The sequence below is a fragment of the Hibiscus syriacus genome, unplaced genomic scaffold (assembly GCF_006381635.1).
Source record: "Hibiscus syriacus cultivar Baekdansim isolate YM2019G1 unplaced genomic scaffold, ASM638163v2 tig00112491_pilon, whole genome shotgun sequence".
Lineage (NCBI taxonomy): Eukaryota > Viridiplantae > Streptophyta > Magnoliopsida > Malvales > Malvaceae > Hibiscus > Hibiscus syriacus.
The window spans coordinates 578,640-595,297 of NW_024063344.1; the positions used below are offsets into that span (position 1 = coordinate 578,640).

At 37.0% G+C, this 16,658-nt stretch overlaps 1 protein-coding gene and 1 pseudogene across 2 annotated transcripts; one reads left to right on the plus strand and one right to left on the minus strand.

Annotated features, from left to right (window-relative positions):
* Positions 1–744: 744 nt before the first annotated feature.
* LOC120180220 (pumilio homolog 2-like) lies at positions 745–6,682 on the plus strand. Of its 2 annotated transcripts, XM_039185599.1 has the most exons (10): positions 746–1,962; positions 2,490–2,951; positions 2,997–3,952; positions 4,024–4,165; positions 4,247–4,354; positions 4,748–4,960; positions 5,075–5,185; positions 5,430–5,624; positions 5,924–6,098; positions 6,270–6,682. In XM_039185599.1, the coding sequence occupies exons 1-10, from the start codon at positions 1,300–1,302 to the stop codon at positions 6,305–6,307; spliced, it is 3,063 nt and encodes a 1,020-aa protein (XP_039041530.1). In that variant the 5' UTR covers positions 746–1,299; the 3' UTR covers positions 6,308–6,682. The 2 variants fall into 2 exon arrangements, with proteins under 2 accessions (XP_039041529.1, XP_039041530.1); XM_039185598.1 differs by having other exon boundaries at positions 745–1,962; positions 2,490–3,952.
* A 1,214-nt stretch (positions 6,683–7,896) lies between these two features.
* Positions 7,897–15,289, minus strand: LOC120180166 (annotated as a pseudogene).
* Between the last annotated feature and the right edge of the window lie 1,369 nt (positions 15,290–16,658).

Genomic DNA, 16,658 nt, shown 5'->3' on the forward strand with positions numbered 1-16,658 from the left:
TAAAATTATATTTTGTCACATTTATAAGAGAAGAGAATTATGTAAAATATTATATTTCAAATCTTTGATTAATAAAGATTATTAATAGAATGATATAAATTTTGTATATAAATTTATTGAATATAGATTTCATCCCTAAGATTATGGTTTTAATTTTGTATTTAAAGATTATATAAATCTACGAGTAAGATTATGGTGGCTGCAAACCCACGAACTTACTGCTTTTTAAACTTCTTCATAATTATTGTTCTTTGTTAAGAAAAAGAAAAAACAAGCAAATATTACTGGAATAGTTCAGGGCAAAACTCTAAAGGAGTTAATAACGTGAGAGATTTTTTATTTTTTCAAACCAAAGTAAAAAATAAAAGTAATTAAAAGGGGTAAATTTCAGATATTTAAGCAAGAGTAAGATTTCATATGTGGTGTATATAAATTGTAATTTGAAACGAAATAATTTACAGATATTAAGAAAACTGAAAAATTACAGACATAAATCATAAATGTCAAAATTTTAAGACAAAGTAACTTAAAGTGGCATCGAATCTAAAGTGTTGAGGATTCAGTTGCAGTTTGCTTGTTTCTGGTCAATTATAAAAGGTTTTCACGTACATCAGTCGGTTATCACTTGGTCAATTATCCCTGATTTTTAGGGAATACAACAGTAGTATCATTAATCTCTAAAAATACTATAAGCCCAAAGCAAAATAAAAACTAAAGAAGACTCTTTTTTCTGTTACTCCCTCACTGTATTTAATTCCTGCCTCCCTAGATTGTGTAAAAAAACCTAAAAGGGTTCTTGTAAGAACCAATAGCCGCCGCCGCTGGATTTGATCTCAACCGTTAACTCTCTCTCTATACTTCAAGCTTCCCTTCCCCCTCTCCGTTGATTTCTGCTTCAAAAACAAAGTTTCCTCCTTTCATAGCTATGTTGCTTTATTTTTATTTCCTTTTTTTTATTGGAAAACATGGTGCTATTATCTGTTTCTTGTTGGTTCATTTCATAATAGCTAAAGTTGAAGAAAATCTAAGTTTGGGTGCTTTTAACTATTTTTCCCTAGCTCTGATAATTTTAGGGGTATGGGTTTTTGCTGTTTGTGAATTAGGGGTGATCAAAGTATTAACCTTTGTCCCGTTTGGTAGCTTAAAGTTAGCATCTTTGGAGTTTGTAAATATGGGATTTTGGTGTATTAGTGTAGAAAAGATTTAGTATTTCGGGTTCAGTATCCGATCGTTGATTTTGGGTTGTGATCATTTTTGGGAGTTTTGATAAAAGCTTAACGATCATTTAGGATTTTAAGAATGTTATCTGAATTGGGTAGGAGACCAATGATAGGAACTGGTGAAGGAACATTTGCCGATGATATGGAGTCGGAGATGGGACTATTGCTCCGCGAACAGCGGAGTAAGCAAGAAGCCGATGATCTCGAACGAGAGCTAAACTTGTACAGAAGTGGCTCTGCACCTCCTACCGTGGAGGGTTCACTGAGTGCAGTTGGCGGATTGTTTGGCGGTGGAGCCACTATTGCTGCTGGTTCTGGAGGTGGTAGTGGGGCTACTGCCTTTTCAGCTCTTGTAGGATCTAAACATGGACATGGTTTTGCATCCGAGGAAGAGCTAAGGTCTGATCCAGCTTATCATTCATACTATTACTCAAATGTGAATCTCAACCCGAGGCTCCCACCTCCTTTGCTTTCCAAAGAGGATTGGAAGTTTGCACAGAGGTTGAAAGGAGGGAGTTCAGTGATAGGTGGGATTGGAGATAGGAGGAAAGTGAATAGGGCTGATAATGGTAGTAGTAGGTCGTTGTTTTCAATGCCACCAGGGTTTGATACCAGGAAACAAGAGAATGAAGTAGATGCAGAGAAAGTGCATAGCTCAGCAAACTGGGGTGGTGAGGGACTGATTGGTTTGTCCGGTGTAGGACTTGGAAGCAAACAGAAAAGCCTTGCTGAAAATTTTCAGGTTTAATGTTTTAATAGTTAATGTCACTTGTTCTAAGTTTTATTTATTTATTTTTATTTTGTTTGGTCTCTGCCTTTTGCTGCTGAAAAAAGGTGGTTGTTTCTTTAGAATGCTATCTTTTGCCGTCTAAGTTTCAGTAGTCAATGTGGTTGACCTTATAGTTTCATGGGTCAATTCTTTAAGTCTATGGTTATGTTTGAGTGGTCTCGAGGTTTGTATTTTCATGTAGTCGCAAAATGATCATATGTATGACGTACAATTATTTGCCATTCTGCTGATTCCTAAGGTAGTTATGTTACTTTGTGTTAAACTCAGTAGGCATTTTTTTTATCAACATTTCTTCTTGTTCATAAATTGGTAGCTTGTTTATAGTGTATTATAGACTTCTGAACGCTACTCAAAATCTATTTCAGATGTAGTTTGTAATCTTCCCTTGATTTAATATCATAGACTACAAATCAGAACTCAAAATTTCAGGAACTTATTTTTTGGTTGCTGCAGTGATTTAATATTCATCATTTTTGCAGGCTGATTTGGACTCTGCTCCTGTCTCAAGGATACCGTCTCGTCCTGCTAGTCGAAATGCTTTTGATGAGAACTTTGAGAATTTAGGTTATGCTGAATCTGATCTGGCTCATTTGCAGCGTGAATTGACTTCTGCAGATACTGTAAGGTCAAGTGTGAGTGTCCAAGGTTCTTCTGCTGTCCAAACTGTTGCTGGACCTTCGTACACTTATGCTGCTGCAATAGGCGCTTCCTTGTCCAGGAGTACTACTCCTGATCACCAACTTGTTGCTAGGGCACCTAGTCCCTGTTTGACACCAATTGGAGGAGGCAGAGTTGGTAACTTGGATAAAAGAAACATGAATGGTCCAAGCACGTTTGGTGGTGTTACATCTGGTGTCAACCAGCCTGCAGATCTGGCAGTTGCTTTGTCAGGCATGACCCTGTCATCAAATGATGCACCGGCTAAAGATAATCAGTTACCATCCCAGACTGAACAAGATGCTGAAACTCACCAAAATTATTTGTTTGGTTTGCAAGATGGTCGGAATTATATCAAACAGCAAGAATACTTGAAGAAGGCTGAATCTGGTCATTTAGATATGCCTTCGGCTAAGATTAGCAGGCAAGCGGAGTTGCAAAAATCTTCTGTCCCCTCAAACAATTCTTTCTTGAAAGGATCTCCTACTTCCACTCTCAACGGTGGAGGCAGCTTAACTACTCAGTTTCAGCATGGTGGTAGTGCAAATTCATCATTTCCAAACTATGGATTAAGTGGTTATTTTTTAAACCCTGGTTTGTCCTCTATGATGCCTAGCCAACTTGGAACAGGCAATCTACCAGGTGCATCAGCTATACCAGCCCCTGGAATGGACTCCAGGGTGTTTGGGGGAGGTTTGGTTTCTGGACAGAACATTTCAATTGCTGCATCCGAGTCACATAATCTTGGTAGAGGTGGAGGCCAAATAGCTAGGAATGTTCTGCCGGCATCTTATGTTGATCCTATGTATCTTCAGTATTTGAGGACATCTGATTATGCTGCAGCACAGCTTGCAGGTTTTAATGATCCTTCTATGGATAGGAATTTTCATGGTGATTCCTACATGAACTTGCTTGAGCTGCAAAAGGCATATTTTGGGACTCTGCTATCACCTCAGAAATCTCAGTATGGTGTTCCATTGGGTGCTAAATCTGGTAGTTCTAATCTGCATGGTTTTCATGGAAATTCTACCTTTGGAGCTGGCATGTCGTATCCTGGAAGCCCCTTAGCAAATTCTGTTATTCCAAACTCTCCAGTTGGACTTGGCAGTCCTATCAGACACACTGACGTGACTTCTGGGGCGAGGAATATTGCTGGGAGCGTCACAGGATATGCAGGATATAACCTGGCTGAGAGCTCTGCCTCCTCCCTACTTGAAGAGTTTAAGAGCAATAAAACAAAGTGTTTTGAACTTTTAGAAATTGCTGGTCATGTTGTTGAGTTCAGGTATGATATTATCCTACGTCATGTTTTATTTGCATATTGTCACCCTGACATTTTTTTCATCTTATGAATAGTGCGGATCAGTATGGCAGCCGTTTTATTCAGCAAAAACTTGAAACAGCTACAACTGAAGAGAAAATCATGGTTTATGAGGAAATCATGCCTCAAGCTCTTGTTTTGATGACTGATGTGTTTGGTAATTATGTAATTCAAAAGGTATCCACTTTTTAATCCATTACACATCTGCTTAGTTGTATATTTTGATGGTTTTCCTAGTAAATCTGTGTCTGCCTACAGTTTTTTGAACATGGACTTCCAGCTCAGAGAAGAGAACTTGCTTGCAAGCTTTTAGGTCATGTTTTAACACTCAGTCTTCAAATGTACGGTTGTCGAGTGATTCAGAAGGTATATGGTTTCCATTCTTCTACACGTTATTTCATAGTCATTGAGTTGCATGTTGAACTTCTCCTGTTAATTCTTTTTACTGAACAAGCTTCCTCAATTTTTTCGCCGTTTCATTCTAAATACAAACAGCCCAATTTTATACTTGATTAAATGCAAAAACTTCACATTGGCGCTTTCCATTTTATATAAAAATTCTATAAATCCTTTTAAATATTTTTTTGCAACATATGTGCTAATAATGCTGCAACCATGATAATTGTGTTTAACTTTGCTATCACCTTATCTTGGTTTTTATATAGATTTGCTAAAAACACTCATGCTATTTGAATGGTTACACGAAGAATACCGCCCAGCATTCTGACAATTATGTACATGCTTTGTTTAACATTCAAGGCCATAGAGGTTGTTGATCTGGATCAGAAGATTAGCATGGTTCATGAGCTTGATGGTAGTGTTATGCGTTGTGTACGAGACCAGAATGGCAACCATGTGATCCAAAAATGTATTGAATGTGTTCCCGAGGAAAACATACAATTTATAGTCACAACATTTTTTGATCAAGTTGTGACGCTTTCCGCTCATCCATATGGGTGCCGAGTTATACAGGTTCAGTGCCCTTATATATATATATATATATATTACATAGACTACTAGAACTGTTCCATGTAAATGTGCAATCTGTGTTCTATATTATTATCACTATTACTACATCTCATGCAGAGAATATTGGAGCACTGCAAGGACCCAAAAACTCAAAGTAAGGTTATGGATGAGATTTTAGGATCTGTTAGTCTGTTGGCCCAAGATCAATATGGCAATTATGTCATCCAGGTTTGTCATTCTTTTTTTGAACTAGTTCATATATTATAGAATCTGTTGGGGCAAAGTTAACTTACCTAATCTGCTGGGGGCCGAGGGTCTTCACTCTTTTGCATTCATGTCTATTAAAATACTGCCCACAATTGTTGTTGTATTTGTTTATTTTTTGCTAGTATATCCCTGGATTTTTATTTTTATTATTAAGCATCTCTATGGTATTTGCCATACTGATTCATGCATTAACTGACCTCTACAGCATGTACTGGAGCATGGAAAACCTCATGAGCGCTCAATCATAATTAAGGAGCTAGCTGGGAAGATTGTCCAGATGAGTCGGCAGAAGTTCGCATCGAATGTTGTCGAAAAGTGCTTAACTTTTGGTGGTTCTGCTGAACGACAGCTATTGGTGAATGAAATGCTTGGTTCTACTGATGAGAATGAACCTCTTCAGGTTTGTCTTTTCCGCGGATATATTTTTTGAATAGAAATAAGTTATTGTTCGAAAAAATGCCCTAAATAACTTAACCTAGGTTGTAAATCATCGGAGAAAAGCCATGAACCACAATGCATTTATTTGTAATTTGGTTTGGCTGATTATGGCCGTACACACATCATAATTTAGGTGTGTATTCTGATTGTTTGATCACTTTTCATGTAAAGTTTATGAGAACGCTTTTAAGTTTTATATATCATGTAGAATTTCCTGGCATCCATTTCATCTTTACTGATAGCTGTTTTTGTCCATCCCAGGCAATGATGAAAGACCAGTTTGCAAACTACGTTGTACAGAAAGTGCTAGAGACTTGTGATGACCAGCAACGAGAGCTGATACTTTCTCGAATTAAGGTCCATTTAAACGCATTGAAGAAGTACACTTATGGGAAGCATATTGTTGCACGGGTGGAGAAACTTGTTGCCGCTGGAGGTGCTTATTCTTGTCTTTCATGTTTACATATCAGTTTATATTTATCAATCTATTCATAAAGTAACTTCTTAGTATAGCCAGCTTCAATACAAAAATTATCAACTCTCTTTCTTCCAAAGCTGGCTTGCATACGTCGAAGTCTCTTAACACATGATTTTGCATTACTTTCAGAGAGGAGAATTGCTGCTCAGTCTCTGCACCCGTCTTAAGTTGAAGTCGGTGTAGGGAAAGAAACATGTTTTTGTACAGCTAACAGGATCTACGTGAAGCTTTCACATGTACTTTCTTCCTCCCCATAGTATCTGAGGGCCATGGTTCTTCTGCCTATCTTCTTAGACAATTAAAAACTGTAGGAAAATAATGTTGCTTAGCTTGTATCGAAAAATCTGTACATTGTGTAGCTCTTAAGGCTTATTATACATAGAAATCGAGCAAAAGCTGAGAGTTTCAGTTTTTGGAATACAACTGATAATGCCCCTGCCAGAGGAGATGAACGATTTTATACAAGTTTCTTCAAGGTGTAAACATTTTCTAAAATGGTAATGTAGCTTATAATGCGACTGTACAAACAAATCGCGTCATGTGAAGAGTACGATATAAACTGATGTTGGTTTGTGTTTATCCTTGTTATTTGCTTTTATTTAAAAATAAATTGAGTTTTAACCCTCTTTTTGTAAAAAAAAAGAAACATTTTATATAAATTGATTAGACGATACAAAGAATCCAGCTTAACTTTATCAGCTAAACAATAAGAGGAAACATAGAAACTTGCTCGACTGAGACTAAATATAAGTATTTTATGAACAAAATTTGTTTGCCTTGTTAAGCTCGTACTTGTTTGTATAAGCTTCTACCAATGAACTTCCAACGTGCATGTTTGTGTCGAAGTTAGCTTTGGCTATCCAAGCATGTATGTATCTGTTGGCAAGGAAGGACAAGCTCTCAGAATGATGGAAAAAAAGGTAAATCCATCAATGCAGCATCTTTTTTTATTACCATTTCCAATCTCTTTGAACTGCTTTTGGGGGTCATCCGTTTCCCCGAGCTGAGTACACATCTACAACTGCAGTCGCTACAAATTCACCCAAATCCATTCCCTTTTTAATCACCAAACCATGAAGCAAATGGCTGTTATCAACATTCTTCATACTTCCACAAGATGCAAGAGCAATTGTAAATGTGTATTCATTTGGTTCGATCCCACTGTCCCTCATCAACCAGACTGGCCTCATAGCTTTCTCAAAATCCTCACGTTGGTACAATCCATCAATGATTGCATTCCATGAAGTGACATCCCTTTGTGGAAGGCATTCAAACACCGATTATCACCTCACACTTCCAATACATTGCCGAAAGTGCATTACTCACAGTTTCACAGCTGTTTCTGATAAATACTGCATCTTCACAACTTAGGCATGAAACTGTTTACCTTCTTGGAAGCCAAAAGGATTTTACAAATTGCTAAGCATAGTTGAGTATGTATAAGGATTATGCTTGTTATCCAAGCTTCCACACTCATGAAGAACCTAAAAGCTTCATCAAATAATCCGCAATTAGCATAACCAGACATCAAACAACTACATGAAGCATCATCTGGATGAGGCATTGCGTGGATTACAAATTCATACTTCCATGATCATTTGACCAAAATTTTTGTTCGCAGTCAGTCTTCCTTAACTAGCCGAATTCAGCCCTGGCAGGCTATAGGGGAGGAAATTTCTGAAGAAACAGCTCAACAAAGATGAACAAGCTGAGGCAAGCAGAAATGTAAAGCAATTCGATAAAACAGGAAGCGGTATTTCAGGCTAACTTGTGACTTGTTTATTACTTGAAAAGATACTTGAGTTCACAAATCCAATCAAATGCTCAAACCCTATTGCTTGATCGAGACAGAACTTGGTCCGTGATGCCTACACCAAGGACAACTAGTACCGAGTTTGCTTAGGAAGATATATACATATAGTAGGAAAAGAGGAGAAGAAAGAACCACAAAAAGTAATATAATCAAGAACCAACAGTTTTCCTTGTGATCTCTCCGCTTTTACATAACTGAATGAAAATATAGCTCGACTATAAATTATTATTTCGAACAAGAAAGCTGATTAAATGGTATGCCTAGTTCCACTCGTCTCAAAACAAAATTTGACCCTAAATATTATTTTAGTATCGTTCTCCGAATCTGAAGAACACTGCCCCAGCTCCGGTGTTATGGTCAACAGCATAATCGGCTCTCACCTGACCTAGCTTGACACCAACACCATATGACGATCCACGACACATTCGCCTGTATACCTCAGTTGGGTTCCCTTTTACATCCTTTGAACTTCCTAGATCATTCCCATGCTCTGCAAATGCAAAAATATGTGTATTTCTCACAGTTATTCTTATCTCGGCTCCAAGCTGCAGGTAACACCAGGGAAAAAGAATTCAGATAAATTTAGCCATTTCATGTAATTGTAAAATCAGAATCCTCCCCTTTAGCTCACAGTTCCTGTAAAATGCAACATAAATGATGAATTAAAAGATAAAAAATATTACGAAAGCATTATTACCTCAAGAATGTTTCTGGCTGCACCTAATTCACCCATGTTATAACCTCTCACGGAATAGGGCCCCCCGAGAGTAAAAGCATCATAACTTGGAAGGTCACCCACACAGCCTCCATAATGGCCATGAAGGACTAGAACAGGTGGTGGGGGTTTATCAACACCTTCTTCCACTTGCTTTAGTTGGAGAAATCTAGTAAGTGTTAGTTGGTGGCGGTTAAAGATTGGGAACTTGCTTCCAATGCCAAGTCCTTGGTCCACCTGCATTGAGTAAATAAATGCCGGCGATAAGCTAGGAGACAAAGTTTTAAGCAAACTCGAAATATATTTATGAAGAAACCACTTTTGTAACTAACGGTAGGTTATAGTTTACGATACAGCATCTCTAAGTAAGCTTAAACTTATCCATTTCAGCTATTTCAACAGTGCAGAGAACAAGATATTCGAAAACCGAACAAGAAGAATAATGAGGGCTATTGTTCTGAACCTGATACACTTATTTTGGTTATTCAATATGGAAAGCCTAAAATGCTAGAAATATAAGGAGAATGGCTTTGTTATCTATCTTAGAATAAATCTTATATATTAAGGCCTGTTTACCGGAATGTTTCAAGTAAATGTTACACTATCAAAGTTGTCACCTCATTCCCAATATTGAACAGTATCAGCCAAGACAGAATACCTAGTTCACTCAAAAATATTTACTGTTTAAAGATATGGGCTAACCTGAAACACATTCCTCTCACCAACTATAGCTCCATTTATGAACTTAGTGTTATCACGTGTGATATTTGCCTGTAGAAATGCCATTCGATCAACACCAGTACCACTGAGAGTAGTTGGAGGTCCATTTGTGCTTGCCACCACTTGGTAGCACTCTCTGACCTTTTAGAGCGATATGACTGCTTTCATCTCGCATTGTTATCTCTTCCATCACAAGTCCATAAGTGAATTTACTTTGACGGGTGAAATTCTGCCAGAGGTATATCAATTACAAAATATTCTCTGGTACATAAAATCCAAAACTCACTTCAGGAACTGTCATAAATGTAGCAGATTACCTCGGTAATGTTAGCTTTAAGACCGGCTCTGTCAACCCATATCGGTGGGACTTCATCAACTCCCGGACCTAGGGGTGTAAACGAGCCGAGTCGAGCTCGACTCGAACTCGAAAACTTCAAATGTAAACTCGACTCGAAAACTCGCGAGCCTAAAATTTTCAAGCTCGACTCGAACTCGAAAGATAATATTGAAACTCGACTCGAACTCGAAAAAGCTCGAACTCAAAAAAAATTCAAGAGCTCAATTGAAACTCGAGACTCGAGTTTGATTGAAGCTCGATTCAAGCTTGATTTTGAGCTCGATTCAACCTAGATTCAAGCTCAACAGGTTAATTTTCAATCACTGAAAACCCATCCCCTTTTATAGACTCACTTTACCCCTTATTCCCCAAGAACCACCGATGTGGGATCGTGTGTGTTCCAGGGTGCCCAGCCTGGAATCTCAAGGCATCGCTTGCCACAGACTCCAAAACTTCCCTCAATCCTTACGAAACCAGATCCATAAATCGAGATTTCCAATCATAAGCACTTTCAATTCCTTTACTTATTACATCTAAAAACGAAAGTCGGGAGGGAAAATCCAGGATCTCGAGCTCTAATGATGGATGAGTGTTTGCCTGTTTGGTTCTGTATTAAAAAACACTTCAAAGAGGAGTTTTGGGAATTTTAAACAGTCGGGATCTCTTCATCTTAGCTTATCTTACCTTCAAAGCAAGGCCACTCTTCATCCTCATCATCGGGCAACCATAGATTTCTTCAAAAGAAACCACACATTCACATCCCCAAGATCTTTGCTTTAGGCCAACTTCTCCATCGCCGTGAGCTCAAGCACTGGAAAACTGCATTACTTTCCCTTTGCAGTAGGCTTGTTGATAATTAACATCATCTTTCTATCTTCTTTTCTTCTTTAAATTTCCAGAAATAGACTACAAGATTTGTTCAATATTTTCGGTTCAATGTACTTTGTTGTGGCCTTTCTGGGGATGAACAATAGCTCATATGTCCAACCATTTGTTGCCACAGAGAGGGTTGTTATGTACGGAGAAAGATTTGCATGGATGTACTCTTCTTGGGCTTATGCACTAGCACAGGTACGTTCTCTTACGCATCATAAGTTAAAATGAACTTTTTAATTTTCTCTCTTTGAGCTAAGTTGCTAGTTTTTTGGGTTCTCGATAAAGCTTATAGTAAATAAGGAGGGTGTAAATATTTTGCAGGTGGCAGTTGAGGTACCCTATCTATTTATCCAAACTCTGTTGTTTGGAATGATCATATATCCCATGATTGGCTATTATTGATCATCATATAAGGTTTTGTGGTACTTCTATGCCATATTCTGCACACAGCTCTACTTCACCTTCTTTGGAATGTTGTTTGTGTCATTGACACTGGAAGTCACAATAGCTGGAGCTTTATTATCGTTCTTCTATCCGTTGCTTAATCTTTTCTCCGGCTTTCTGATGCCTAAACCGATAAGCTATTACTATTAGAAAGAATTTGGTATGATGAAAAATGAATATGTTGAATTATACCTAGTATAACTGTGGTGTAGTATTCACTTAGCTGGTTATGTTATTCTTTATCTGCAGAAAATCCCAAAGTCGTGGCTCTGGTTGTATTATCTAATGCCTACATCTTGGACATTGAATTGTTTGCTCGCTTCACAATATGGAGATATAAACGATGAGATTGTGGTATTCGGTGAAATGAAGCCATGACAGTGATCTCTGTGCTTGAAAACTATTTCGGGTTTCGCCATGACCGCTTACACATTACAGCTGTCGTTCTGATTTTGTATCCCCTAATTTTTGCAACCCTTTTCCCATATTTTCTTGCATGTTTGAACTTTGAGAGAAGGTGAATATGTATGTCCCACAAAGATGAAAATTATGTGCATAAACGAATTGTGATCCCTTTGTACTGAACTGGGTTTCGTTGTCTACTCTTTGTTTGAGTTCTCACCATTCCATTGCTTGCTGTAGTTTCTAGTCTTGAAGATGCTCTAATTTAATCAACCTTTCATTAATTAAGAAATTGATCCGAACTAAAACCAGAATCCATGGATCCAAATGTATGGCCAAACATTTCAGTTGATATGCATGGGCTTTGAGACATTTTATGGTAAAACAACCACTATATTCAGACTTGGGGTCGAGACAAACGACTCATGAAATTTGGAATCGAATAACCACCATCTACGATGGATCATCGTAGGATGTGTGAGCATTGTTAATTGATTAAGAAAATTTTAAACATATATTACTTTATAACTAGCCCAAATTCTACTTTCATTCTAAAACGCTTTAATTATTTATAATTATATATATCATAATCCTATCATGTATTTACCTCGACTATTCATATGATTTAAACTCGTCATTTTTCATTAAAAAATTGGTGATTGTATGATATTGATGTTAACCTGTTGACTAGGGTATGATAAAATATAATCCCATCGTTTTAGTTGTATTTGTACATCAAATCTCCGTTCACATTATGTAATCGAGTCAGTTCTTGAAATATTATGTTGGTGAGTCAGTGCTTGAAAGCAATGACGGTGTCGATAGTCATCATTAAGATATGATAAATCATGTCTCAATCAACAAGTTGTGTATATTTATTTTGCATGTTGATATATTTATGTATAAGTATGCAAATGATTTATTTAGGAGTCACAACATCATTTTGAATAATTTGTATGTTATCTTCATGTACATAACTAATCCCTATCATATAATCGGATTTAGGGTTTATGGTTTAGGATTCATAGTTTATGGTTTAGGATTCATGATTTATAATTTAGGGTTTATGATTTAAAATTTAGGATTTAGGATTCATTACAAATACATTAATTAATCGACTTGGTACCGATTTATGAGGTAAGTATAATATAGTATTTTGATATTAAATGTATTACAATATGGTTTAGTTGTATTATATAATTTTTAATATATTTTTAAAATTTTATAATTATCAATAATGTATTTTTAATATATTTTTAATAATGTAATTTTAAAAAATCTAAAATTATAATATAACATTTTTTTCGAGCTGCTCACGAGCTTTTCGAGTCGAATATCGAGTAGCTCGTTAAGAACTTGAGTCGAGCTCGAGCTCGAGTCGAGTCCATTCGATCCGAGTATTTATCGAGCCTTGATCAAGTCGATCTCGAGTAGCTCGCGATCTGTCTCGTCTCATTTACAGCCCTGCCCGGACCACCAGTGAAAACTGGGCTTAGTTTCCGGCTGTTGAAGCAGCTTGCACAAAGTGTTCGATTGCGCAGACTATGAACACCATCTAAATAAGGATGCGCATATTCTAGCTTGAAAGAAAGATCATCCTGAAGAAAAGAATAACAGGAACATCTTAGGATGAAATTTTTATAATAATCACTGGTGATATAGCCATCAAAAGAACCATGAATGAGAGAGAGCAACATGCATGGGTAGGAAAAATCACCTGAGGATTTAAAAAGTTACTGGTGGTCAATGAACCAAGAATGGATCTGTTAAGACCTTTGAGATTTCGGTGCTCAAAAGAGACAGTTCCACCAGGTTGAACTGTAGCCTGCACAAAAAGCAGAAAACATAATATGCAAACAATATAAGTCAGAGCTTTCAAGTTTAAGCTACAATATCTTATCATCTACATGAAGAATCTCAGACTACAGAAAATATAACAAAATTAACATACCAATGAGGGGCACCCCCCATGTCCAGGTACAATACTCCACTCAGTACTGAGTTCGGCTGATTTTCGATCCAGCTCTTTGAGCTTTATCTCAACAATGATGCCTCCCTCATTCTTCTCATCAGGTTGTGGGTTCACTTCGATATTTGAAAACAAAGCCAGCGAGTTTACGTTCCTCAGAGCTTGTTTCCCAGATTCAATATTAAAAACATTGCCTTGTTGAAGCTGTCAATCAAAGCACAGAATAAATAACAACCAATCACCATTAAGAATGGAACTAGTACTTAAACTAGGAACCAAAAATTAAATATTTCAGAAGCTGAATATATGAAACCAGACATTTCAATCAAATATAGAAAACAATCCACAAATTTTCTTATCTGATTATTTACAGCTATTTCTGAATTTAGAAAACAATCAAATATATAATGCTTCAAGAGTTTTACTATTGAAGCAAAGATCAAACTCAAATCAACTAGCATTGCAGATCAAGAACTATAACAACAAATATTAGAATGCGAAATGAGGCTCTTCATTTGCTTCTCAGTGACTCAGAAACTACACATAAACATTCTCAATAGAAGATCTGAAAATAAAAACCAAGAAATCGCCTGCAACTCTACCTGTCTAGCAACTCTCTCCTGACCACAGGAAGCTGGGTGTTCCCTTCGACAACATTCCCAAGCTTATCCTGGAATTGAATCACAAGCTGCGTAATATCTCCTTCTACAACCTCACAGACCACTTCCTTAGTATTCAAGTTCCCCAAGTTGACAACCTGAGCACAAGCATACCCTTCATCATGATACCATTTCTGAACCCTATCCCTTATCTTCTGCAACAACCTAGCAGTCACTTTTCCCTGATCCCTCAACATCTGCAACACTTCTCTATGCACTTTCATTGGCAACAGACAAGGCCTAGCTCTCTCAATCCTTCTTTTATAATCCTTCTCTTGGCTCTTATATATATAATGTTCCAATTTCTCCCTATCTGTCATATCAGGATCCATTTCTATAGGCTTGGATTGAGCCGTTAGCCCTACATTTATACACCTAAACCTATCAGCTAATTGCCAAGTGCTTTCCGTAAAAGAAATGGTTAATCCTAGTGATCCATCTGGGTTAGTTTTGCCTTCCATATCAACTTTCTCAAACATTCCGCAACTGGCTAAAGTTTCAAGCTCCTTTTGTAACTGGGTTTTTGTGTATATCCCTCCTGGTCTCAACGAAACCATTTCAAAGAATGAATCTTCAGTTCCTACCGTGATCCATCGTCGTCTGTCGAAGAATAAAATATCTGAAAGCTTGTACTTTTTGAACCCACTCAGCTTGTTGGCTTGAACAGCTATGTTGGCAGGTAATCCATGAGAATTCCATTCTTGGGTTTGGTTATTATCGTCCGCAATTGCAGGCGAAGGCAAAAAGAGCTTTTCCCAAAAGCCGCCGCTGCTCCCATCACCACCTCCACTTCCGTTCCCGCCAGAATTGCCTCCACCGCCTCCACCGAGAAGGGTAGAAACGGGAGTGATGCGGATAAGGAGAGTGGCAGCGGAAGCGGAGGCGAGTGCGAGAGATTTGGAGAGGGGAGTGGACTTTCGGAGTTCAGGGTTTTGAGAAGGGAGGAGGCATTTTATGGTAGTGGGGCGTGGGGAAGCGCGTGAGGAAGGCCATTGCCGGCGGGTGGAAGAGGGAAGGAGGTGGGAACGGGCAGCCAAAGAATGCATTTCCTTTCAAGGTTTTTCGATGGGTTTGAAGAGGAGAAATGGTCAAGTATGAAGCGATATCTTTTGGTTTTAGGAACTGTTTTGCGAGAGCGGTTGGAGTGAAGGGTGTCGTTAACTGAAGTCTCAGCTTCAGTCTTCACGTAGTGAACTTGAGGCGTAGAGAATAGCCTTTATGAATCATGGCTGAACTGAACCCTCTGGGATCATTGAGATTGGACGAAATCTACAATGTTTCCAGTTGGCACAACATGGCATTGCCACAGCTATTTCCCCACCTTTTTAGCGAAATCTGATGGATTAATCGAGTTTTACGGGCAAATTTAGGTTTTAACGGATACAAATGTTTTAGTTTGAATAGTCGAAGGTAAGTTATAGGTGGTTAAATAAATAAATAAAAACTTATTTATATATATATATATATTAGTATTTGGATTTAGTTTGAAGCTATACTTTGTTACTTAAATTTTTTAATTAAATATTTAATTTTAAATTTTAATTTAATATTTTTAATTAAGTACATGAACTTCACTTATTTATTTAAATTAATATTTTTTAATTTAAAAAAGCGAGTTGCATATATTAATTTCACATTGATCAAATAGTAGAATTATAAATTAGAATGATTTGAGTTTCACGAGTTTGAGTTTAGGATTGAGTTTTGAAGTAGTCTAGGTAAATCTAAATATCTTGAGTGATTGGAGAACACATTAGAGAACGATAATTGCATCACGGACGTGACACGAAGATGAAACTATAACATAAAAAGCAATCCATGTTAGCACATGTGGATATCATGTCACAACGATATAACTACTGATGTAAATGAGACGAAACAAATCACAAGCCATTCGAGTTCGACTTATTCAAAGCTCATTCTACACTCGATTCGAATGGACATGACTCGAGTTCTTAACAAGCTGAACGAGCTACTTGATATTCGACTAAAAAAATCGCAAACAACTACTTGATACTCGACTCAAAAAACTCGCAAACAATTCGAAAAAATAATGTATTCTATTTTTATTTTTTAAAATTAAATTATTAATAATATTAACATTTATATGTTGATTTTTTTAAATGCAATATAAGATTTTTCAAGTACTTAAGGTTCAGGTCCGAGCTCGAGTCAAGCTTCAATTTTTAACTTAGAATTTAAGTTTAACTTGACAATTTTAAGCTTGCGAGCTTTCAAGTCGAGTACAACTCAACTTTAAACTTTTATAGGCGAGTCGAGCTCAACAATACTCGAACTCGACTCACCTCGTTTACAGCCCTAGTCATATAACATTCAAGTTACTAGAATAGAAATAAGTAAAAAAATTTAATGAGTAAATTGAATTTTTTTAAAACTTTAGTGACTAGAATAGAAATGAGAAAAAATTGAGTTGAAATTTTACCCTTCTATTATTAAGAAGCCCCCAAAACTTCCTTTTAATTTTATAAAGATATCTATAAATTTTTTTCTATTTAATTCTTTAACCTATTTTTTTAAGTTTCGGCGCTAGAGCATATTCTTTCAAATCTTAATGGTGGAGAG

Excerpts from the sequence above, each read along its gene's own strand:
- LOC120180220 (XM_039185598.1), top strand. The coding sequence starts at position 1,300 with ATGTTATCTGAATTGGGTAGGAGACCAATGATAGGAACTGGTGAAGGA. Across the intron at positions 4,355-4,747 it reads GTTGTCGAGTGATTCAGAAG|GCCATAGAGGTTGTTGATCT; the intron begins GTATATGGTTTC and ends TTAACATTCAAG. Across the intron at positions 4,961-5,074 it reads ATGGGTGCCGAGTTATACAG|AGAATATTGGAGCACTGCAA; the intron begins GTTCAGTGCCCT and ends CATCTCATGCAG.